Raw genomic sequence first — 25,733 nt, 5'->3', positions numbered from 1 at the left:
CGTTCCAATAATATTATGAAACCGGTCAAATAATGATTTGTCAATTTTAAGTAAATTGTTAAATGTTCTTAGAGATACAAGGTAACAAGGTTTCAATAATTCCAAATTAATAGGTGGGTTGTTTTTATAAAAATGAACTCTAAAATAAGTTTATTTTATACTAGAGGTCCGCCCCGGCTTCGCCCGTGGTACATATTTCGTAATAAAAGGTAGCCTATGTCCTTTCTCGGGTATCAAAATATCTCCATACCAAATTTCATGCAAATTGGTTCAGTAGTTTAGGCGTGATTGAGTAACAGACAGACAGACAGAGTTACTTTCGCATTTATAATATTAGTATGGATTATGTTTATTAAATAATATTCACACACTATATATTTAGAAGTAGGTAAGGCGTGTTTATTATTTTACCTATAGGTACCTACTTGTTTCTATAGAATCGATTACTGTTTAATCTTTATTTTACTCCAGGAATGAATATTTTATTTAGAATAATTAAGAATGCTTCAAAAAAATATAAACTAGGTATTAGGTAACTACTGTATACCTACAATTTTTGGTAAAAAGGTGTTTGAATAGACAGATATGTTTTCAAATACATTGTAAATATAAATAATGTTATATCTTCTAACTTCTACCATAATTAAATATCAGTTCAAATATATAATTAACTATATTATAAGTATAATACATATTATAATTTTACCGTTTTCCGTTGAGTTGAACTCAAGCGCTTTGCATACAATGTTAATGACGTTTTTAAAAACAAAGAGAGATTATTTTTCTTTCCGTAAGTTTTTCATGGAGAATAAGTACATCTTACCTTTTAGTTAATAAACAAATGACATATTATTTAAATAATGAAGTTAAAATGGATCAATTATACATATTTGTATTTATAAGCCAGGCAGTACACGGACTGCTCGAGTAAAACGTACAGGGACTGCTTGGGCGGTCGTTTGTTGACTGCTCGAGCTGTCGCTACAAACCACGCAGTTGACAGCTTGAAGCGGTCGCGTCGGCTCGAGCAGTCCGTGTACGGCAGTGAATGAATATCTGTAGTTCACCGCACGGTCTCGGCTTCAAGCCGTCGGTCTCAACTGCTTGAAGCGGTCCGTGTACGGCCGCCCTTAGTTTTTATTGTTAGAATACGTCACTAAAATTATATACAAATGCAATTAAATTAAAAATAAACGGTTATAACTTATTCTTACAATTATCGACTATATATTATTATTGCACATTTCTATTATATTACTATTTATGGGATCCTGGTGTCTATCAATTAAACCTAATTTAGTCACATTAATTGCCACTCATGTCATTCGCGTAACTCATGGCACTCATGGTAAATGTGTAAAACTCATGTTAATCTCTGCTCTCATTGGTCAAATATTATAATAATATCAAGATAATGTTTCAATGAGTTTTGTAAAGAAATTTTTAATTGTTGTTTTGATCACACAACATTTTAAAAGATTTACTGCGATCAATGGGCGTATTCATAAAGAAAGCTTGAAACTTATAAGCGCTTATAAGCGCTTATCGGCGCTTATCAGCGCTGGTAACCCGCGCAGGAAAATATATGAACATGCGCCCATAAGCGCTGATCGGCGCCGACAAGTTTGTTGAAACTTGTTGGAACTTGTCGGCGCCGATCAGCGCTTATCGGCGCATGTTCATATATTTTCCTGCGCGGGTTACCAGCGCTGATAAGCGCCGATAAGCGCTTATAAGCGCTTATAAGTTTCAAGCTTTCTTTCTGAATACGCCCAATAAATGTATGAATCAATGTGACTAAATTAGGTTTAATAATAAATCTTATGGCAAAAGTTATGTAGTTACTATTTAGTTATAAAAATTAACGTAATTATTACATTTATGTTTCATGTTTAAATGTGTCTTGATACACTGATAATAAATTATTCTTATACGTAAAATCAGCTCAATTTTCTCTATATTTTTATATTACCTATACCTATTTGGTTAATTATTGACTAGATTATTCTGTGACTAGAATTATTCTAGAGTGAATTTCTATACATTTTTTCTTAATAAAAATAAAATCTAAAAAAACAAATTCAAATATGAAAAAGAAATAAAAATTAACAGCCTTTGCAGTTGATTGTCACTTAAAATAATACTGTATACCTAGTTTTATGTCTGGTAAAAATTGAAAAAGCTGCAACAATTGTCTAAATATATATTTTAAAAGAATTACATAGTTATTTTGTTCACTGATTCCTAATAATAATGGAGTTATAGGTATTACATTTTGACCTTATTGTAATAAGATGGCACAATCTAATAAATGCAAATATTATTATCTATTATATAATCCGTTTTACATAATAATGTTTCTGACCAATAATTTCTGATAATTTATAAGATTAAAATGTGATTGAAAACGGATTTTCCTCCGGTCAGTACTACCATAATATAATAAAATAAAAAAAAGTATTTGACAATTCCAAATTCAAATTGTGATTGTAACAAATTCCACCACCAATCATTCCAATAAAAAGTGATTGATAGTGACCAAACATGTTTGATAGTGATTCCATCGCCAATCGATATTTTACGTCGACGAATAGTGATGTGCGTAATTCGATTCGCCAACAATATCGATATCGCTATCACTGTGTTCTGAATCGGAGTCGGAGGTATGTGTTGTCGATATTCTGGAGTCTTCCTGTAGAATAATATTTACATTTAGAAATAAATATAAATGGTATGGAAAAGATTAGTGAAACTAAAGATATGATAATTGAGATATCATTTAGGGCCGATTTTTCAATGCTTGGATAAAACTTATCCGTCCAATAAAGTATTACACGATAATATTAAAATGTCACGTAAACTGTCAAATACGGGCAATTAGAATACGTTTTTAAAATGGTAGTTTTATACAATATTCGACGAATACGTTTTATCCAAGCATTGAAAAATCGGCCCTTAGTCAGTCAAAATAATTTAACTTACCTGTGTACATTTTATGCCAGTAGCTGATTTGGTTGTGAAATCTACAGCTGATGTGCCTGAGGAAAAAAAGATGAATTTAGGAATTTACAATTAAGTATTTAATTTGAACCTTACGGCCGCGATGGCTAAAGAGGCTCTTTTTCTACGTCTTTATCTCTCATTAGCTGTGACCTGCAGTTTCACTGCAGCTGAGCCAGCTCCTGTTGGTCTTAACGAGATGATAATATTAGGCCTTAAGCCTTCCTCGATAAATGGGCTATCTTGTTAGATATTCTTTCGGTGTTCCGAAAGAATTTTTCAAATCGGATCAGTAGTTCCCGAGATTAGCGCGTCAAACAAACAAACAAACAAACTCTTCAGCTTTATAATATTAGTATAGATTAACCACAACTATTTAAAAACCTGTAGGTAGTATGTTTTAAGTAAATTACGGTATATTTCATACTAATATTTGTAATCCGAAGACCGTTCTGGTGCTCCAAGCGTAGCAACTAGCAAGTCGAGGGGACTATTGAAAACCGGCGCCTCTCCTCTAATACGGAGAGGCAAATGCTGAGTAGTCCACCTAATCACGAATACGAATACGATATTAATACTGTGTTAATATTATAGACGCGAAAGTTTGTAAGTAAGTAGGTACCTATGCTTGTATGGATGTTTTTTACTCTTTCACGTGAAATGCACTAAACGGATTTTGATGATACTTGGCAGTGATGTAAATCAATTAAGTACCTATATTTAATAGGTAAGTAAAAAGTTGTAGATAGTATAACAACATTCGATCTTTCATCTGCGGCTTGCGGGTGAAACCGCGCGGCACAGCTAGTTTATTCTTATTCGTAATTCACTTGGTAATTCATAATAGTGAAGGTTCTCCTTTACAATCATTTTTCTTAATTCGTCATATTATTATCATTTCCATAATACTCGGGTACCACCAGAAGGACGGTACCCGGATCTTTGGAAGGCTTACGTGGGGACACGGATCCAACACGCAGAGGCCCTTTCGAGAATTTTAATGTGTTGTGGGACACCAGCCGCAGCCTGCCCATGACTGCACTATAGAGATACAGCCCTAGGCAGTCCGCGGCCGATGTAGGACTATTGCAGGGTATGGAAATTTAATAATTGGGCTATGGATTGGGATGCTAAATGGACTGGTACTGGGGACTATAGGAAACTATGGCACCTGCCTTTCTACTAAAAGAAAGTAAAAATATGTTGGCAGGTGGTGACTCGCCCTCTCACTGTATGGGCCCCCGAAATAAGTCGCTGCAATAGTGCGACAAGGGGGCAACATATTGTGAGCAGCTAAGGATGGAGAGGCGTCCCTGGACTTTAAACTACGATCACGCGCTCCCTGAGGGTCCAGCATCACGTGCCCACTCGCCACTTACGCTTCGCATCCACCCTTCGAGCTAAAAGCTCTCGCGACTCCACTCTGGCCGGCCGGTTAAGGCAAGCCAGAGGTGGGGGTCCTGTCCTCGTCAGGCTTCACTCCGACCGGCCGGTGAAGGCAAGCCGGAGATGAAGACAGGGGGCCTCCCCCGGGAGCACTCGGTTCCCGCGGGGTCGCTACTCCCCGACACCCCGCCACAAGGTGTCCTGCGGGTTGACTGATTGCACGGGTGGAATATCTATTGTCACATGGACAATAGATATTCCAACCGTGGGCGATGGGGTCGTCACATCCCTACGCCCTTATTATCATTATGATTATAATTATCATTATGATTATAGACCGTAAAATTTTTATCTCAAGACATACCTATTTTCCAAGTACCAACCATTACCTTACAACGCCCTATTTAATCTTGTTGTAAACTTTTCAAACTAAATTAAGCTATAAGCCCAAACGACAAAGTTGAAATTCACTTAGCACAAATTCCGAGGCGCCCGGTTACCATAGCAACGAAGACGTCAGCCATCTTGTCTTCGTAATTTAGTTATTGGAACGTCTTGAGTTGTGGCGGGAAAGCGACGATTCGAAATTTAATTTTCCCGTCTTTGAGGTTTGCTTCTCTCAATTAAGTGCCGAGAACGATAATAGAGACGAATTTGCGCTCTATTGTGATTGTCATAAAACAGTTTTTAGTATAACGTTATTTAATTAGCGCTGTGTGCGTAAGATCGTTCAGTATTATCCGGCTAATGAAAATTAGCAATCAATTTGAACGACAACAGCTGAGATGATGAAATGCTTCTTAATTTGATCGTATATTAACGAGTAAAATCATTGAGACATAATTAAAATTTTGTGAGAAGTTAAGTCCTTCTGTTAATAAATATGTATACATAGGTAAACAAAATTAAATAAATGTTATTTATTAATAAGAGTAGACAAACGTGTAGTTTCTATAATTATTTTAAACTAGCTGCGCTCCGCGGTTTCACGCGCGTGGGTCCGCTCCTGTCTCATCGCTCTGGTCTTAGCGTGATGATATAATTATAACCTTAACCTTCCTATAACCTATAACAAAAAAAAAAAAAAGTTCGACGACATGTGTCATCCGCCAACACGCACTTGGCCAGCGTGGTGGATTATGGCCTGTACCCTCATAGGAGGCCCGTGTCCCAGCAGTGGGAACGTATATGGGCTGATGATGATGATGATGATGATGATGAACCTATAACGTTCCTCGATGATTGGGCTATCTAACACCGAAAGAATTTTTCAAATCAGACCAGTTCCTGAGATTAGCGCGTTCAAACAAAGAAACAAACAAACTCTTTAGCTTTATAATATTAGTATAGATTACGATAAGGCATTTTGCTACATTTTTCTTTACCGAAGTTTAATTTGGGCCTATATCAAATTCCATAAACTTGATTCAATCTTTTAATCAAAAGAAAAAGGTAAGTACCTACGCAATAGGTACGTTAAATACAAACATACAATCATATTTATTAGAGTATTGTTGCCTTACTGTAGAAAATATTGTAATACTGTGGTACTATTTTGTAGGTACATAATATTGTACCCTTAAATTATGTAACCATAACATAAACTGCATAGATCGAACTACTAATTCTGCGAAGTAATTGTTCTAAGATAGCAAATAATCTAGCTTCTAGAACTTAGGTGTTCTTGTAAGTTTCAAACTAAAACTATTTGGATAGACGATACTTCACAAGTAATTTGAAACTGCAATATTGCTTGGAACTAAATTCCTATACTAGTAAAACGACCCGGCGTTGTGCAGATATAATTTCGAACTAACTTTCCGCCCGCGGCTTCGCCCGCGTTTCGAAAAACCCGCATAGTTCCCGTTCCCGTGGGATTTCCGGGTTAATCCAAGTTACCATCTATATGTGTGCTAAATAGTATTTGCATGAAAGAGTAACAAACACACGCACACACATCCTCACAAACTTTCGCATTTATAATTTTAGTAGGATTATCATGAACTACAATTTTAGTTATCTGAATAATTAGATTAGACTTTATATAAAGTGGAGTTTGAAAATGATGAAAGAAAACACATTTGAAGCATGGATAATAAAGTATAAGAAAAATAATAATAAGAGAGATTTTAATATTTTTATATTATGTATTAATATTTTTATATTTTAAAATTTTTTCTGTAGTTTTTATGTGTACACTAGCGGTCCGCCCCGGCTTCGCCCGTGGTACATGTTTACGTTTTCTCTACATAAGAACCATCCTCGTACTTCAAGAAATATAATAAAAAAAGAATTATCGAAATCGGTTCAGCCGTTCTCGAGTTATGCGCTTACCAACACATTTTGCGATTCATTTTTATATATAAGAAGATAGACCCAATAATGAGTAGGTATCTTGTAGACGTTGATACGAATAAAAGATTTTTAAAATTAATAAAAAATACGCTATGAATTGAGAACTTGCAAGGTAGCAGGGTTTACTTTTTACCTGTGCTCATCTTATAAACTACTAGTTTTTACCTGTGCTCATCTTATAAACTACTAGATTTTCGCCCGCGGCTTCGCCCGCGTTTTCAAAGAATAACCCGCATAGTTCCCGTTCCTGTGGGATTTCCGGGATAAAAAGTAGGCTTTGTCTTATTCTGGGTCTTCAGCTACTTACATACCTACCAAATTTCGTTATAATCGGTTCAGTCGTATTTGCGTGAAAGAGTAACAAACATTCATCCATCCGTCCATCCTCACAAACTTTCGCATTTATAATAGTAGTAGGATTAGTAGCATTATCTTTTCGTCAAGGCTAGATACAACACAGCAAAAAGAGCTGTGCAAATCTATACTAATATTATAAAGCTGAAGAGTTTGTTTCTTGTTTGAACGTGCTAATCTCAGGAACTACTGGTCCGATTTGAAAAATTCTTTCGGTGTTAGATAGCCCATTTATCGAGGAAGGCTAAAGGCTATATATCATCACGCTAAAACCAACAGGAGCGGAGCTACGCGGGTGAAACCGCGAAGCGCAGCTAGTGCTATATTTGGTCTATTTGCTTAAATATAATTTACCTTTCTGCTGCAGCTTCCTCATCTGCTTCTTATGTTTCATCCGTCTGTTCTGGAACCAGGTCTTCACCTGAGTTTCAGACAGGTTCAGCGCTCCGGCAAGTTCTACCCGTTCTGGTGTTGAGAGGTAGCGTTGGGATTCGAAGCGTTTTTCTAGACCTATGGGAAATAAAATATAATAAAGTTAAATAATAATAAAACAAGAGCACACGTGTCAGAAGCGAAATTTCTTTAGCAAGATTCAAAGTTACCAAAGTCGTGGCCTTATTCCATCATGTGACTGTTGCCATGTCGTGACCTTAAAATTTTACTCTCAGAGTCTAAAGAAGTTTCACTTCAATTATAAATCGTGTAATTTTCGTAATCTATTATAGTGATTCTGAAGCTAAAGTATTTGTTTCGAGCTTATTTCAGAAATAACTGGTTGGAAGTAAAAAATCACTTGGATTAAATAGGCCATTTAATAAGGAAGATATGCCGCTACCAATAGAAGAAAAACATGAATGAAAAACGTTGCAAAATATGGAAATCAACTCAAAAGTAACTCGGTTTGCAACACCTTTATTCCTAAACCAGTGAACAGTTGTTGATGTAGTTAGGTGTACGAATGGACTAGACTAGACCTTGGTAAAGATATAGGCTACTCTTTATTGCAAAAATACACACTGGAAGGGAGTGAACCGGAATAAAATTATGTATGAGTAAGGTGATAACGTGAAATGGACGTAAGCTACCGTAGCTGGGCTACGGTCTATGGGCGCAAAAGTTCAAAGGTAAATTTATTAAGTTTGTATATTTGTAAGAAACATTCTGAAAGTAATGAACCAATTTTGAAATAGCATAGCAATAGCAATTTTTCACTAAGTATGTATATCCTAGTTTTCATCCTAGTAACAATATATAAATTTAATATATTTAGATATCGATTATATTTTATTATCAATTTGATTGGGAATTGCTCTTGAATTCTAGCTTAGTTTGTATTATTAGTTGAATTAAAATGATTTTGGACCGTTTATACGAACCGAATTACCTAAACTTTCCAAAAAAGATGTCAGAAATTACTTACTAGACAATTTCTACAAAGTAATAATAGATATTTAAAAATATAACAATAATTAAAAACTACGATATATTTTTTACCCTACTTACCAGTCAACTGAGGGTCCGAAAACACAGTCCTGGCTTTCCTCCGTCGGCAGTGCTTCAAGGCTGAGAGAGACAATTCCGACGGCGTGAATAAAGCGTGGTATGGTACACCTGTGTAACAAATATTTGTGTAATTTAAATAAATATTTCAGGACAATTTTCACACACGGCACGATCTAATCCCATACTAAGCTTTCGCTTGTGTTATGGAAACCAGATGGCTGATAAACATACATATATTATAATTTTAAATAAATACTTATATAGATAATTAACACCCAGACACAGAGCAAACATCTATGTTCATCACACAAATATTTGCCCCGGGTGGGAATCGAACCCACGACCTCTGGCTTGGAAGGCAGGGGCCACCAACCAAGCCAAACCGGTCAGTCGATTCGAATTTGTATTTAGTTTTTATTTTAATTATTCAGGTTGTCTGGAAGAGATCGCTGTCGAAGCGATAAGACCGCCTTGTGGTATTTTATTAAAAATTGTGTATTCTTATTTGTACAGAGACAGTTCTATCTGTGGTGCATAATAAAGATTTTTTGTTGTTATTAGTTTTATAGCATAAAAGCTGCGCTTCACGGTTTCACCCGCGTGGCTCTGCTCCCGTTGCTCTTAGCGTGATGATATATTATAGCCTATAGCCTTCCTCGATGAATGGGCTATCTAACACCGAAATAATTTTTCAAATCGGACCAGTAGTTTCTGAGATTAGCGCGTTTAAACAAACAAACAAACTCTCCAGCTTCATAATATTATAGAATAGATTAGATATCTGTCCTTTTTTCGACGTATTATATATTATATTATGTTAGCGTTGCATATTATTAATTGACATTTATCATTCTTTTTTTTGGTATACTTAGCTACTACCCGTTGATCATATTATAGCCTCCTTTGTAGCGAGCATAGAACCGACAGGCCCTGCTTTCGTTTACCGATGTGGACGAAGAAATAAAATGTTTCAGTCTGGCAAGTCACAGAAGGCTCTATCGCTACCCAGCGATAAGGCCGTCCTTTGCTTTTTTTAATTTATTGTCTATTGCTTCTTGTTTTTATGTCTATAGCAATAAAGGATTTTCATTTCATTTCAAAGCTGAAGAGTTTATTTGTTTGAACGCGCTAATCTCTGGAACTACTGATCCGATTTGAAAAATTCTTTCGGTGTTAGATAGCCCATTTATCGAGGAAGGCTATAGGCTAAGACCAACAAGAGTCACGTGGGTCTAACCGCGGGGTGCAGCTAGTAATTCATATACATATTTTAAGATCGTGTAGCGTAGCGGTCTACGGCATTGCTACGATAACGCGAAAGACGCGGGTTCGAATCCCGAACGATTTATTTGCTATAAAGGTTTTCTGTTCTTTAATTAATTATTAGACACTCAATTTTTTATAAGACAGACTGTGTTTTGCCTTATTTTATTTTTGTACTAGCTTTCCGCCCGCGGCTTCGCCCGCTCAGTCAAAGAAAAACCCGCATAGTTCCTGTTCCCGTGGGATTTCCGGGATAAAACCTATCCTATGTCCCGGGGTAAAAAGTAGCTTATGTCCTTTCTCGGGTATCAAAATATCTCTATACCAAATTTCATGCAAATTGATTCAGTAGTTAAGGCGTGATTGACAGACAGAGTTACTTTCACATTTATAATATTAGTATGTATTTTTATGCATTTATTTATTTCAAGCTCATAGTATGATTTATAAATTGTATGTTTTTATCAAAGATGGAATTAAGATTAACTTTAAAATTTCTGTACTTATTAGATACCTTATTTAAAACTAGCTTTCCGCCCGCGGCTTCTCCCGCGCAGTCAAAGAAAAACCCGCTTAGTTCCCGTTCCCGTGGGATTTCCAGGATTGCGTCATTTTCCGGGGATAAAAAGTAGCCTATGTCCTTTCTCGGGTATCAAAATATCTCCATACCAAATTTCATGAAAATTGGTTCAGTAGTTTCGGCGTGATTGAGTAACAGACAGATAGACAGAGTTACTTTCGCATTTATAATATTAGTATGGATGTAATGTACTTACACTATTCTTTTGAATACCTATAGAAAATTTAAAATAAATTAAAATTTAAATTTAAATTTTTTTTTTCTTTCTTTTTTTTATTTCTTATAGCTGATTTGAAGTGTGAATTGTGAAGTTCTTTTACGCAATAACTACTTAATTTATAGGGATGAAACTCCATGATGATGTAGTTAACGTGTTTGTCACATAATTCTTTAATTTTATAGCGGTCCGCCCCGGCTTCGCCCGTAGTACATGTTTACGTTTTCTCTCCATAAGAACCATCCTCGTACTTCAAGGAATATTATAAAAGGAGAATTATCGAAATCGATCCACCCGTTCACTATACACACACAATAAATAAATATCTTTATCTGCATAATGTGTGTACAAAGATAACAAAATTACATTATAGTTCGAATCAACACATTAGCCATAAATGGCGTGCAAATTATATCAGCTCCGCAACATTATTTTATATAAAAAACTAGCTTTCCGCTCGCGGCTTCGCCCGCTTTGTCTAAAACATAATAAATTATATACTAAAACCTTCCTCTTGAATCACTCTATCTATTAAAAAAAACGCATCAAAATCCGTTGCGTAGTTATACATAGGGACAGAGAAAGCGACTTTGTTTTATACTATGTATAAGTGATACATTATTTCATCGGGACCAAGGGAAATATGGATTCATTTTTATATATATAGAAGATTATGATTAAACAAATCAAATCAAAGACAAAAACAATCGTTTATTTTTCTGGTCTACGAGTTCTGTGCTACGGCCTACGACGCTACGAATAACGGAAGTCTACGAACTTTGTAGTTGTTATTTTTCCTATGTTATTATTGTTCCATGTTTAAATTTTTTTAATGTTAATCATATTATATCAATAATTATAAATTAAATTGAAATTGTACTAAACATTATATTTAATAGAAACGCAAACATTATAGTCAGATAGACCAGCAAAATACATTTAATATAGTATTTTGATAATTTACTTTATGTTGTTGCCGGATATACAAATACCTGTAGTGATTTTAAATGTGCATTTAAAATCACTCATCATTTTTTAATATGAGAGTGCGCTCGTGTGTTTTTAACATAGAAATCTAAATAACAAGACACATAGAAGTGCTCTAATGTCATAATTCGTATGAAAACCGCTGTCGCCAAAATCAACACATTCAAACCGAAAGCTAAACAGTACACACAAGTAAACTATGCCTTTTATTGGACAGCTTGATTTTAGTGAAAACTAACTTATCTATTAAATTATGCTTTTGAATATGTATCCTAACGCACGAATTTACGGTTTATTTTAGAATAACATCCCTAAGTATATGAGACTTTTTGCTCCAATACGAACAAACGTGATAATAAGAATGGTCGACTGTGTCATTCATTGTTATTTCGATTACTATGGTGACACTCGTAATACTTGTAAATATTCTATAATTTTAAGGAAAAACGGCATTATTTCTAAAAAAATATATTTTCCGATGAAATATTATTCCTTTATAAGTATAATTACAACTTGTGGAAGAATTTCCGCAATGGGAATTGCTGAAACACACCATGTATACACTCATACGTCTCCAGAGCAACTGAACAGTGACGAATGCACTGGTGATGTGCAAATCACCTGAGTGGCGACAAGGTCACGCACGCTTACGACTTCTAGTGTCTTGTTATTTAGATTTCTATGGTTTTTAATGTTTTGTGTTCAAAATGTTTCGTACAGTATTTACCTTGTGACAAAAAGTACGGTGTCTCCACAGCCTTAAAAGTGTTTGGTGTGTGTAAATATGCACCCAAAGCCCCCATTGCCACTTGTAAATAGCCTTCTCTAGGCACATGAGGTCTTACTTCACTAGGAGTGGGGTAATACTTAGGTTCGCGCTCATAATCAAACCTTCTTGGATCTGGCTGTTTGAACTGTGTCCTTTGCCCACGGTAAAGAATATCTTCGATTAAAAAAGAAGTTTTCGAATTCTCTTGACGTTTGTCGCTCGGCGAATCGCTGCGCGTTTCTTGATTCATTTTGGCGCGCTTTCTTGTTTTTTTTTTTTACATTATGTATTGTGATGTAGGCTCTATACTTGCTCTATATTACTCGCACATTTTTCAATAATTCAACATTTCAAAGTCGATTGAATTTAAAATTTAAAACACAATAAAACCTTATTGAACGCTAAAAAAAATTACGATGATTTTTTTTTTAATAATGTCCACAGATAAAAAATAACCCGCTGTCATCAACAAGAGTTCGTAACTTGGTTCGTAAAAATCTCGCGTACGTCGAAAATAACGTTCCGAATTTAACAATTGATAATTATAACGTGGATAATTGTCGTTTTGCTCGTTGACGGCCAAAACGAGGCGATTTCGCCTGCGGACGGCGCTAAACTGTTGTAATGGGGTCGTAGTGTGGGTTGAGCGGGGTTGGCACCGCCCCTTCGGGTGGCTTAGTGTTGGCGGCAACTAGGTGACGTTTCTTTTTTTTTTATTCACGGTTTTACGCGGGCGCGGGCTTTTTTTATTTTTGGTCGATGGATGGTGACGATTTTGAAATGTTTATGATGTAACTGTTTGGTAAATAATATACAAATTATGGTAACGTTAATTTATTATACAGGATTGGAATTTGTTAATTTTACAGTGCAAAAATTTTCGAAACATTTGCATCCAATTAAATATTTGTAAATATATCTAAAATTAAATAAGCGTTGAATATTATTATATTAATTTCCTACTGTCATTTTTATTTTTTATACAAAAATAAATACGAAGGAAAATTTTAATAACAACAGCCTTTACATCAGACGAGTGAAGGTGCGGACGGAAATCTGAAAATTTTCTAAAATCTGTAAATAAGAAAAATAGTAGATTTAGTTAAATGAAAACATTAATATATCAAAAGTTTATTCTTAAACTAGCTTCCGCCCGCGGCTTCGCCCGCGTGCTGTTTTGATAAAAGGTAGCCTATGTTCTTTCGAAGGGTCTAAAGATTGTCTGTGCCAAATTTCATCAAAATCGGTTGAGAGGTATAAGCGGGAAAGCGTAACAGACAGACAGACAGACAGATCTTTTATCAAAACACCACGCGGGCGAAGCCGCGGGCGGAAGCTAGTAATTAATAATTGTATAATTTATTTTGACATTTATGATGTAATCGCAATAACAAATAACGATACAAAAAGTTTTATTTTCAGTTGCCTTAAAAATAACTGAAAACGTTATTCCTTGCATAAAACGACGGCATCTCCCTATCCAGTTGTAAGATATAGCTATAAGTTTGAAACGATGTGCGATCATCCATGCAAAATCGGTGTAGGTGGACGAATAAGGTTTGATACTTGTAAAAAATTTCATAGTTTAAATAAAGATGCTTTCCGCTGCCTGTAGGTATATGTATATGCTTGAATCTTTCTGTAATTTGTTAAATAATAGAAATACACGTCTTTAAAACTATGCTGATATAAACTGATTTTTGATGCGATATTTTTTTTGAGTAAGTGTCACTTTCCAGAAAGGTTTCAGTGTACCTATATAGTTTGTTAAGTTTTAGTCCACGCGGGCGTAGCCGCGGGCGGAAAGATAGTGTATTACAATTAAATGTTTGAAATTTCTATTTTGTTCTCATAGAAGAGATAATTAAGAAAATTCTCATGGTCATTAATTGTTTTAAAAACAATGCACATATTGTTAGGTATATTGGATTGTATGAACTATCGATTTTTCTATGTTGGATAGTCCATATTTATATCAATTTGTTATTTACAGGTTAAACATCACGGCACGAACAAAAGGAGCGGAGTAGGAATGAAAAATGTTGAAAAAAACCTTAATCCCAATATTAATTCTTACGTGCGAATGAATATTGCGAATAATAATACCTATTTATAAATGATTGATGAAAAACTTTGTTATTTTCGAAATAACATGTAATATACAATAGTATTTTATTTTATACAAAAGCACCAATAAAACTATTGAATCCATTTTTTTCTGATTTAATAGACCTTTCAGTACTAACATATTATGCACTTAATCTTTTTAAATTTTAAATTTAATCGACACGACAATAAAGTATCAAAACCATCCCATCCCTCCACCCTGATGTCACCCTAATCCCTAAAGGGGTGGATTCAAACCGACCAATGGGAGCTATGGAGCGCGCGCATCACATTAATTCTGACCAATCAGAGGCCGCCAATTAGGGATAAAATCACAGATTTGGGGTCGCTTGCTGCCGTTTGTCGTGTTATCGCCGTTTATGGATTAGCTATTATAAGCACGCGGGTTCACCTGTATTTTATGAAATAATTTTATATTTCTTTAATTAATTATTATATTAAGAACTAGCAGTCCGCCCCGACTTCGCCCATGGTACATGTTTACGTTTTCTCTCCATAAGAACCATCCTCGTACTTCAAGGAATATTATAAAAAAATAACTAACGAAATCGGTTCAGCCGTTCGCGAGTTTTGCGCTTAGCAACACATTGGGCGATTCATTTTTATCATAGTTAACTATAGATAGTTTTAATTTTTTAAGGCTCTACCTACATGATTCTACATGTCATGCTCTCTCGTTTTAATTTACTAATTGAAACTCGCAGCTTGCATCGTGCTGGTAAATAGCTTTTTGGGCTAATTCGTCCAGTATTGTTTAATTAATTAATTCTGACGTGATAGAGTAAATAACAGCCATCTAATCTTTCCTCGCATTGCATTACCTATAGATGTGCCTATAGACTACAAAACTTCATACACTTCTCCAAATAAACTATTATCAACAAATAATCAGTAATTGTACTCAATTTGACGCATAATTAAATAACAAATGAAAGCCAAATCTTGCAAATTGCTAGAATTTATTTAATCTATGCCCCGTGTGAGCACGCGCGCTGACTATCAAACGTAATTTTATTATCTATGGTAAATATATTTTGACAGCTCTAATTGTTGGAGGGGGATTCATATTGTTATGATTTATTATGGTTTAATTATACGTGTATTCTTGGGAGAATTACTTTATTGTATACTAGCTTTTGGCTACGGGAGCTTTTGAGTTTGACCCGTTTAGAAAATATATCTTGAGAAGAAAAAAACCTTTAAAAATAGACAGAAACGTATATAAACAGGGTGTCCCACTGTTGGTATACTAAGCTCAAAGGAGGTTATAGTTTTGCATACAGCATACGCTGAGTACGTAAACAAATACTTATAAAATTCCAGACGTAGGTAGTTTTTTTTTCAAATGTTTGATTCGAGTTTAAAACTCTATATGTGTACCCAAATTCCAAAACAAGCAACCCGCCCAGCTTTGCCACCAGCACGTGACTTATCGTTTAAGATTATGTTTTCATAGACAAAATGCTCACATTAGCGAAGTGGTATATGCCGGCTGAGCGAAGCTAAAGAAGAAAACATGGATTTTCAGGAAAAATTTAGCAAAAAATTTTTGATGTAATTTTGTTGTTTAAGCATTTTTTACGTGATCAGTGTATGCAAAACTACAAGTCCCTTCGAGCTTAGTATACCAATAGTGGGACATCCTGTATAGGTATTGTATATTACTTGTATTTACTAGGACCTATAATAAAGAAATATTTCACCAATATAGGCTCAGTAGTTATGTTTATAAGAAATCTGAAAATGATGTAAATAATATCTACTACTAACTCTAAACATAAATAGTTTTATAATTACCTAATTCAGTACTTATTATCGTACTGGCTATGGCCTATGACTGGCTATTTCCATAATACTCGGGTACCACCAGAAGGACAGTACCCGGATCTTTGGAAGGCTTACGTGGGGACACGGATCCAACACGCAGAGGCCCTTTCGAGAATTTTAATGTGTTGTGGGACACCAGCCGCAGCCTGCCCATGACTGCACTATAGAGATACAGCCCTGGGCTGGCCTATGACTGGCTATTATTATTAAACCTTCCTGCTTCTCTCAAGGACCTATTGTTTCACGAAAAAAATCATCAAAGCTTATCCATAATATGTTTATTTGTAAAATAAGTTAAGGTTTTTTTGATAAATATCAGTATTTAAAAGTCACTCAATAAAACGATTAATCATACATGTATTGTTTTATTTTCAACCCTAAACACTTGAATAATAAAAAAAGAACATGGCGTCGACAAAAAACTGATGTGTTACGTTGTCAATTGCCTTTCAATATTTAGCATCCGAGGGCCTCTCCAGTTGACCGCGCATGTTTTCCCATAATTAGGTGTGGGAACCCTAGCACACCTTGTTTGATAGGGCTGCCTATCGGACGTGAATAAATTATGCATGTTTTACACTTTTCAATCAATTTGTTTGACAATCTAAATTGGTCCGTTATCCTTAGTAGAAAGATAGATATCATATACAGACTATCAATAAATACCTCCATTGTTAATATTCTGCAGCCATTTCTAACAAGAAAAATCTATCACAGAAACAGATCAAAGAATAATAATTTATTTTATTTATAAATAAACAATATTAAAAAATATTACTATTATTCAGTCATCTAATGCATCCGTCCCTTTTATTCTAGGGAACACGACATTTTTCGATCATTAAAACGAATCAGTGGTAGCCCTACATCTAACCGTGTCATATCAACAATCAGTAACATAGGGTTGATTCTTCAATCTAATTGGCACATAACCCTGCGAATGCTTGAAATCTTCAAGTAATTGCCTTTTATCGTGTGTTGTGTATTGATAATCGATATTGCATTGTAAACTGTAATCTTCTCTATCTCTGTATTTATAAAATTCTTATTTCACAATGTTAGGTAGACCATTAGAATGGCTGGACCGATTCTATTAAAATTGTATGTGCATATCGTGTAGGTCTAAGAAACGAACTATGTATTTTCATACCATTAAATTTATCTATGATTATAATTTACTAGTTACGCTCCGCGGTTTCACCCGCGTCGCTCCACTCCTGTTGGTCTTAGCGTGATGATAATATATAATAGCCATCCTCGATGAATGGGCTATCTAACACCGAAAGAATTTTTCAAATCGGACCAGTAGTTCCTGAGATTAGCGCGTTCAAACATACAATAGCTTTATAATATTAGTATACTAGATTAGCAGCACGGAAACAAAAAATATTGAATTTAAATTAAGTAAAAAATTATTCAAGAACATTAATTCCTATCTTCTAACCTTATTCTAATTATCTATACCAACTATACAAGGTTTTAAATTTCTAATATGAATACACTTTGCATTAAACAATGCAAAGCAAAAAGTCACTTAACAAAGTTTTTATCCAACATCCGACAGTCCTTAAAACGGTGTAAGGTTACATTTGACGTAAAGCCAAGACTGCCGCGTGCCGCGCGCGTGTCCTCGTTTCGAGGAAGTACTTAAGATGTAGGGTTCATTATTTTAGTTTCTTGTAAACTACGGATGTTGTTAAGTTGGTCACAGCTTTTATAAAGTACTAGCGGTCCGCCCCGGCTTCGCCAGTGGTACATATTTCGCAATAAAAGGTAGCCTATCTCTTTCTCAGGGTCTAAAGATTGTCTGTGCCAAATTTCATCAACATCGGTTGAGAGGCTTAAGCGGGAAAGCGTAACAGACAGACAGACAGAGTTACTTTCGCATTTATAATATTAAGTAGGGATAAAACTATAGCTATGAACTCGACTAGATATAGTAGTTGTACACTGGGGAATTTTTTTTGAGATCCTACAATTTTCAGGAACATAAAAAGTTTTAAGAGCACAAGTTAGTTTAAATTATATTTGCATAAATATATAAATTCCTATGATTTCTTGTAAGGATATGGTGTTGTATTTATTCAATTAGACTTCTTCTAGCAGCACTTTTGAATCGTCATTACATATTTATAACATTTACCACCGGTTCGGAAAGCAGTATCTATGGAGAAGAACCGACAAGAAACTCCATGAAAGTCTGTTGTTTAGGCTTTAGATAATTTGACTTGAAAAGATTGGCTAATTGAATCGCAAATATGTACTAGATACTTTTCTACAAAACTTTACTAATTTATGGGCATCAAATTGTATTTATGTAAGTTGAAGGTTAATAAAAACATTTTTTTACAGACAGAAGTAAACAAAAGCCTTATTAATAATTATTATCTTGTAATTATATTGTATAATTAAAAAGAAAACTCAAAAAACAAACTCCTGTAAGCACAAAAGATGCTTGAACATAAATCATATTGTTATAGTCAGTATACGAGCGTGTTGAGATTGTGTCGTTAGTGTTAGAGCTGGTAACCGAAATAAAACGCATGATTAATAAAAGTCAATTTATTTGGCAAATTGTTAGGAAAAAAGGAATGACATAGTTAACAGTAGGTACGTACAGTTGCCACAGTAAGGCGAAAGACACGGGTTTGATTCCTCCAATAATATATTTCTCAATTATTAAGCATTTTAATGTTAGAAGTTTTACAAACAATTAAATAACTAGTCTTAACTTAATACCTGCCAGTGCTCAGGTAAATAACCGTAAGGTCATTTTTTATATTCCTGTCAAAGTATCAAATTCTTCTCTATCAAAAGTAGTTTACTCTCTTAAATTTATTGGTTGTTTCATAGAAAAAAAACACATTCATATCTCTACGAATAGTCGCTGACTCTTAACCTATAAGGGTCGCAAAGCACATATCAAATTACGGAGGGTTTATCACCATACGCCAATCATTGTTGTTTTGCACTTGCTGCCTATTTGATAGAAGTTAATTGCCGTATGTTTTTAAAGGGGTTCTTTTTGGCTGAATATTGTCAGTTTTATTGTGTAGTTTTTAGTACAAGTTGTACTAATTAAACGCTACTTAGCATAAAACAAAAAAAAATATGGTTTCTCTTATTTTTATAGAGTACAAAATGATTCTATGACGAAGAAAGATAATGTTCATCTTATTGAAGTTTTATACTAAATATAAAACAGGTTTCAGAAAGTATTTTTAAAGTGAAGTTCTATCTTTTTAAATACGGTTTTAATTAATTTATTAAGAACGATTACGGTTCGAGTTAGATATCATTGGTTCGTTATTTTAATGTGTTAAAGTATTATTGTGTTTTAATTTTAATGAGTTATCTAACTGTGCATTTAAATCAAAGGAACATAGAGCTAGAGCAAGAGCATTATTTTGCTGGTTTAGTGTAAACAAAAACTCGTATTCAGTGTTGTTCAGTATTAGAACATTGCATAGAATCGCTTCGAACGCACTAAGGACAACGAAAGAATATTCTACGCCTGTTGTGTGTCTACGAATGTGAAAATGAAATGAAAATGAAAATTCATTTGTCATATAATTTGACATAGTGGGGTTAGAATGAGCATTCGCTATTTTGATTACATATTATTATTATTCGTAAGTGCACCGTAAGAAATAAACGATAGTGCCCTGTAACAGTAACGCCATCTATTGGCGAATAGAAATAGTTGTTTTTATAACTTTTATTTGAAAAAATATTTTTCAAATGGATATTTGACAAATTTTTAAATGAGATACCTTTTATTAATATTACTTTATTTTGAGCTATCGATTCAGTTCATAAAATTACTTTTTTGTAACGTATGTCGTATAACACAAAATCTGCTGTTACACTTAAATGAAATCTCAAGTCTTTTAAATACAATTTATACTATCCTATCCTATGGATAGGTTGGATGTGTACATGTAAAGGTGTGTATGATTTTTCACTTTCACTCAAATACTACAGAACCGATTACAATGAAATTTAGCACAAATATAGAGGGTAATGCGACCTTATTTATAACAGCGCCATCTGGTGGCTGGTAGTTTATCTAACCAAAATCCATACTTATTAATATATTAATTAATTAATATTAATTAATATAATATTATAAATGCGAAAGTAACTCTGTCTGTCTGTCTGTTACTCAATCACGCCTAAACTACTGAACCAATTTGCATGAAATTTGGTATGGAGATATTTTGATACCCGAGAAAGGGGACATAGGCTACCTTTTATTGCGAAATATGTACCACGGGCGAAGCCGGGGCGGACCTCTAGTTTTAAATAATCCAGAGAGAACAAAGCGAAAAATATCATCAAAAATCGGTCCAGATATTTAGAAATATTTCACTAAAACCACAAAAAGAAGAATTTTAAGAAATAAATTGTACGGTACTGTGAATGAAGTATCGTTATTATGTGAAAAATTAAGGAAAATACATGTGATTGCATATAAATATCCGCTTGTCTCAAACGTTATAAATTATATACTAAAACATTCCTCGAGAATCACTCTATCTATTTAAAAAATCGCATCAAAATTCGTTGCATAGTTTAAAGATTTAAGCATAAATAGGGACAGAAAAGGCGACTTTGATTTATACTATGTAGAAAGGGATTATGTATCATAGGGTTTTATTTGAAGGTCAAATAAAAAGACAAAATAAGAGAAATTATACATATATTTCAATATATTCTCACAACGTTATACCACGGCACCAGCTACATTACATTTCATTACTAAATCACAAGTTGCACACACACAAACATACAAAATTAGTCTCATAAATAATTATTCTAATAATAAGCGTTATACAATAAAAAATGGCGTTACTAAAATGAGATATTTCTACCAATTTCATTGAAAAACAGATCAAAAATTTATAGCCTCTTGTCAGAAAAATCACAAAAAAAAATACGCAAAAATTGAATTGTACCTTTGATATTGGTAAAAATACCTCATTTAACAAAATTATCACTAAGTTGACTGAAAAAATCAAGATTCGATTCCAAAAGTCGTTTTTATTCGCAGTCAGTATTGCTATTCGAAAAAATATGAAAAAAAAATACAAAAAAATTCATACATACGTATTTTTTTATCTACAAGTCTACCCACTGAGAAATTTCAAAAATTTCCTATTTGTTTATATAATATAGCAAAAAAAATTGATTTACAAAAAAAAACACAGTATTTGATGAGAAAATATTTAAACCGTAAATTATTTGGCATTAATTTTGACACAAACCGTTAAACTCAAGTTTAGGATTTTATGAAGTTACTTTTAAAAATCATATATTTTTTCGCATTTATAAGAACTTTACAAAAAAAATTGTATATGTTTTATGCATTTTTTGCGTTTAACGGTGCGTTTTTTTTAACATCAGAATATCCGATCTTTATTTTAAGATTTCATGAAAAAAAATAACATGAATTTCTGCTTAACCGAATATTAAAAAAAGTCTTTGAAACAGGAAGATTCAAAAACAACATAGATTTTTAAAAGTACTAAACAAAAAAATCCATCTAATTCCAACATACAAGTCATTATAAATACAATATTTATGCATTTATTAAAATTATTTATTTCTTATATTTTTTATGCATTTTCCACACAAAAATAGTTAAGCTTACTCCACATTGGTGTTACCATATAATTTTATAACCTACTTACATTAAATTTGTGTTGCCAGTGCAAAAAATATTTTTTTTAATTAAATAGTTTTTTAAACTGGCAACATTGAATATATCTTTTATAATAACAGCTACGTTAAAATATATTTTGCGAATAGGCACCTACGTATATATCGACTAGGTATTAGCTTAAATGCAAGTAAAAAAAAATATTGTTCATTTTGAGATCGTTAAAATAAATAAAAAAAAGGCAATACAAAAAAATGCACCGATTTTTATTGATTTTTTCTTGTTTATAAACATATTAGATTTCATGCGAATCTACAGGTAATTAATGAATTTTAATCTGGTTTTAAAGCATGGTTTATTACTATGTTTTTACCAAAAAGTATAGTTTCTTTTCTATATGTATTTTTTATATTTGTTTTTTCAGAGATATTTTGTAACATGGATTTTCTCAATGCAAAGACAGTATACTATTTGTTTTATACATAATAAAATAAATAAATACATTTTAAGCATTGAGCGCATGATAACTACTTTTAAGTCAGTGATTCCTTTTTATTTTATTTTTTAATAGTTGTTTAATATATTTATTTTTTGTGTTATATCTTCATAAATGAAGAAATAGTGATAGTGTTTTTGTTTGTTTTTAGTACATTACAATTTTGTACTATTTCTTTGTTAAAATACTAAATTTCTCCCGAATTCAATTTTGAGGGTATTTTTGAAAAACACCTTTTAATGCCCTTTTTTAATATTACATTAAAAATAGCATTATCATCCCAAATTAACGTTTTATTCTAGTTCATTTTAATTACTCGTTTATTAATATTTTTTAGAAGTACGATAGACATATATCCATCTCTCTCTAACACATGACTCTATACATATCTCTTTCTACAATAAATATTGCTACAAACCTTGAAAGTTAATTTTTAAGTTCATAAAATTGTAAAATTACTTCAATGAAGTACCCTCTTTTTTTAAAGTTGGTTAATGGCCGTTCCCAATATCCTATCTCTCTTCGGTTTGACCCTACTAAAGATAGAAAATGCTATCTATCTTTTGTTTTGGCGTCCCAATAAGCTTACTAGCGATAAGCTAACCTATCTCTGATCGCTATCTATCGTCTGGAGGACTAACTGCTTACTAGAGGTATATTTCTCTATGAATTTGTCTATTTGAGCGTCCCAATAACGTTTTGACAGCTGTCAGTCAGTAATGGCCGTTCCCAATATCGTATCTATCTTACGATAGATAGAACCTTACTAGCTATCGGAGATAGCTGTCTATCTATAACCGTAGTTTGAATATTGGGAACGGCCATAAGAGACTTTTTATGTATATTGAGAAATTAAGAAATATTGATATTAAAAGCAAAATAATACTATTTTGTACAATATATCTAGGCATAAGTATTGCAACAGTCATCGATCTATTTATTCGAGTACAATCATATCACCGATCGTTGGCCCAAGCTGGGCCATGTTCGACAAACTTTGACCAACATTTTACCAAACGTATATTGAACTATTGCTTGTTATTATTCCTTTTTCCGACACTACGTTAAATCATATTAAACCAAGTAAAATCAACTATTAATCGTTTAATTCAAACTAATCACATCAATGGACTCAAAAAATTTAAAAATTCTAGTTTTCATTGCCGTATAATTTAAATTTGACTCAGCAAATTGTTCAAATACTAACCAATATGGTCAAAGTTTGTCAAAATCTGATCAAATATTCGTCATTGCTTAAAGATCATCTACATTAACTTAGACATCCATAACAAAACACAGAAATACAACCAAATATTGCCATCAACTTATCATATAAATTTGTCAAATCTAAGCCACAGTTTTCTTTGGCCACACCTCGCCAAGTAATGGCCAACATTGGCCATACATACACATATAACACAACGTGTAACTGAGTTGACAATAATTATGACAAAGCTTCAAATAATAGCCACCCTTGACCAACGTTGGCCAAACACTTTACAATAATCTCCAGTCATACTACCAACATTGGCCAAACATCTACCACTTTACAGGAGTATCTTTTGAGTCCTTAATATGTAGCTTAATCTTTGTGAAATATGTCAAACGAAGTATAATTTTTATGATAATAATGTATTGCATTTCAATTGCTTTCAAACTGGCAAGTAAATAATAAAAATACGGCAAAAATAAATAAAACATTTATTTAAAATTATTTCGTTGGTTTTGTTCACATCTGTCACAAAGATCAAGCTATATTTGATGAACCCTCTTCCCAATGGACAACGTTGGCCCAACAAATGACCGTCGATGTTTGCCGCCATTACGGCGATTATGAATTAACATCTACAATGACGATCATAGACATTTAGGCCCTCTACACTATCGTGATTGCCTCTACTCGCCCAACGCTGCCCATAGTGAAAAGGGCCCATTAATAACTATAACTCAAACATAATCCCGACCAGTTTGGCCAACTTGGCCCACATTGGCCCATCGTTTACAAAGGCGTTTCTTTCCTCCACTGAAAAGCGTTGGTTTTAACTGCTGGGTTGGCCGAACTTGCGCTGGCCGCCAATGCCACACCCGTTCGACGAATGTTTGCTGCTGCGTTGTCTAGAAAATAGTTTATTATGGTTATTTTTTTGTTTTTTACACTAATTTTAAATAAAAATTCATGAATAAAAGAGAACAGAAATGTGTTTTATATTGCTTTTTGGTAATGGATTAACTTAAAAACTACATCAATATTTTCGGGATATACTAAAACTACATTTTTCTTGCTGCCTTCAGTAATTATCAGTTTCTAACATTAATTTAGTAAACATAATATTTTTTGGTTTTGTTTGTATTTAAAGTATTGAACTGGGCAATGAGCTTTCAAAATCATAGGTAAAAGCTATCTTATAGACAATCAAGACAAATATAAGACAATCAAGATCGCAAACAACATTTTCAATGCTATGTTATTCCAACTTACCAAGACCATTTCTAACGTTGGCGACCAATCGCATCGCTGGATTTGTGACTATGCCATTCCTCTTGTTTTTGCTGTGAACAAAATTCATAATATATAAAAATTAATGCATTTATATTTGTCTGTATTGGTTATATACCTGAAAAGACATAAGGATAGAAAAGTCTGGAGTATATTTACAATTCATTGCCTGAACCCCCATAGGTGGCCCGTGTCCCAGCAGTGGGAACAAATATGGACTGATGGTGATGACTTACATAGTCCCAACCCCTTTATGCATATAATATTCCTAGATTCAAATCTAGGTTAGAAATTTCTGCAAATACTTTAAAGCCAAAAATTAAAAAAAAAATGTACAAAAAAGAGCGTTGTGCTGAGCACACGTTTCAGAAGTGAAACTTCTTTGGCAAGATTCAAAGATACCAAAATCGTCGTCTTACTCCATGACGTGATGGTATTGCCATGACGCGACCTTGAAATTTTACTCTCAACGCAGCACCTAAAGAAGTTTCACTTCAAAAACATCATTATTCCTTCCTTTTACTTGCAATTTCCCCACCAAAAATTATCAAAAGCCCCCTTTTTCAGGTATTATTAGTAATCAAACGCATGCAAATATTAGTCGACCCAACATGACTGGTAAGCGTAATTCGATCGAGACTTGCGTTCAACAATGAACATGATCAATGGTAGGTGATAAATGGTCTCTTTGCCTAGAAAATCTTTAATAT

The 25,733-nt window shown here is 33.6% G+C and overlaps 2 protein-coding genes across 3 annotated transcripts in view; both read right to left on the bottom strand.

Annotated features, from left to right (window-relative positions):
• Positions 1-2,578: 2,578 nt before the first annotated feature.
• Positions 2,579-12,664, bottom strand: LOC149475380 (brain-specific homeobox protein homolog). Its single transcript, XM_089713487.1, has 5 exons — positions 12,373-12,664; positions 8,599-8,706; positions 7,450-7,605; positions 2,983-3,038; positions 2,579-2,692 (listed from the first exon to the last, which is right to left on the bottom strand). The coding sequence occupies exons 1-5, from the start codon at positions 12,662-12,664 to the stop codon at positions 2,579-2,581; spliced, it is 726 nt and encodes a 241-aa protein (XP_089569613.1).
• Positions 12,665-23,099: 10,435 nt separating this feature from the next.
• LOC149475375 (uncharacterized) overlaps positions 23,100-25,733 on the bottom strand; it is a 93,896-nt gene continuing 91,262 nt past the window's right edge. For both annotated transcript variants that reach the window (XM_089713305.1, XM_089713307.1), the window contains 2 exons: positions 25,006-25,076; positions 23,100-24,641 (listed from right to left, as the gene is read on the bottom strand). In XM_089713305.1, the coding sequence (XP_089569431.1) occupies positions 24,526-24,641; positions 25,006-25,076 (187 nt within the window). In that variant the 3' untranslated portion in view covers positions 23,100-24,525. The remainder of the gene's footprint in view (positions 24,642-25,005; positions 25,077-25,733) is intronic.

The sequence above is a fragment of the Colias philodice genome, chromosome 30 (genome assembly GCF_061535455.1).
Source record: "Colias philodice isolate Cphi_HAF_F1 chromosome 30, ilColPhil1 Martin Lab GWU primary, whole genome shotgun sequence".
Classification (NCBI taxonomy): domain Eukaryota; kingdom Metazoa; phylum Arthropoda; class Insecta; order Lepidoptera; family Pieridae; genus Colias; species Colias philodice.
The sequence above is the reverse complement of the archived record's forward strand: the minus strand, read 5'-3'. Positions and strand labels throughout refer to the sequence as shown.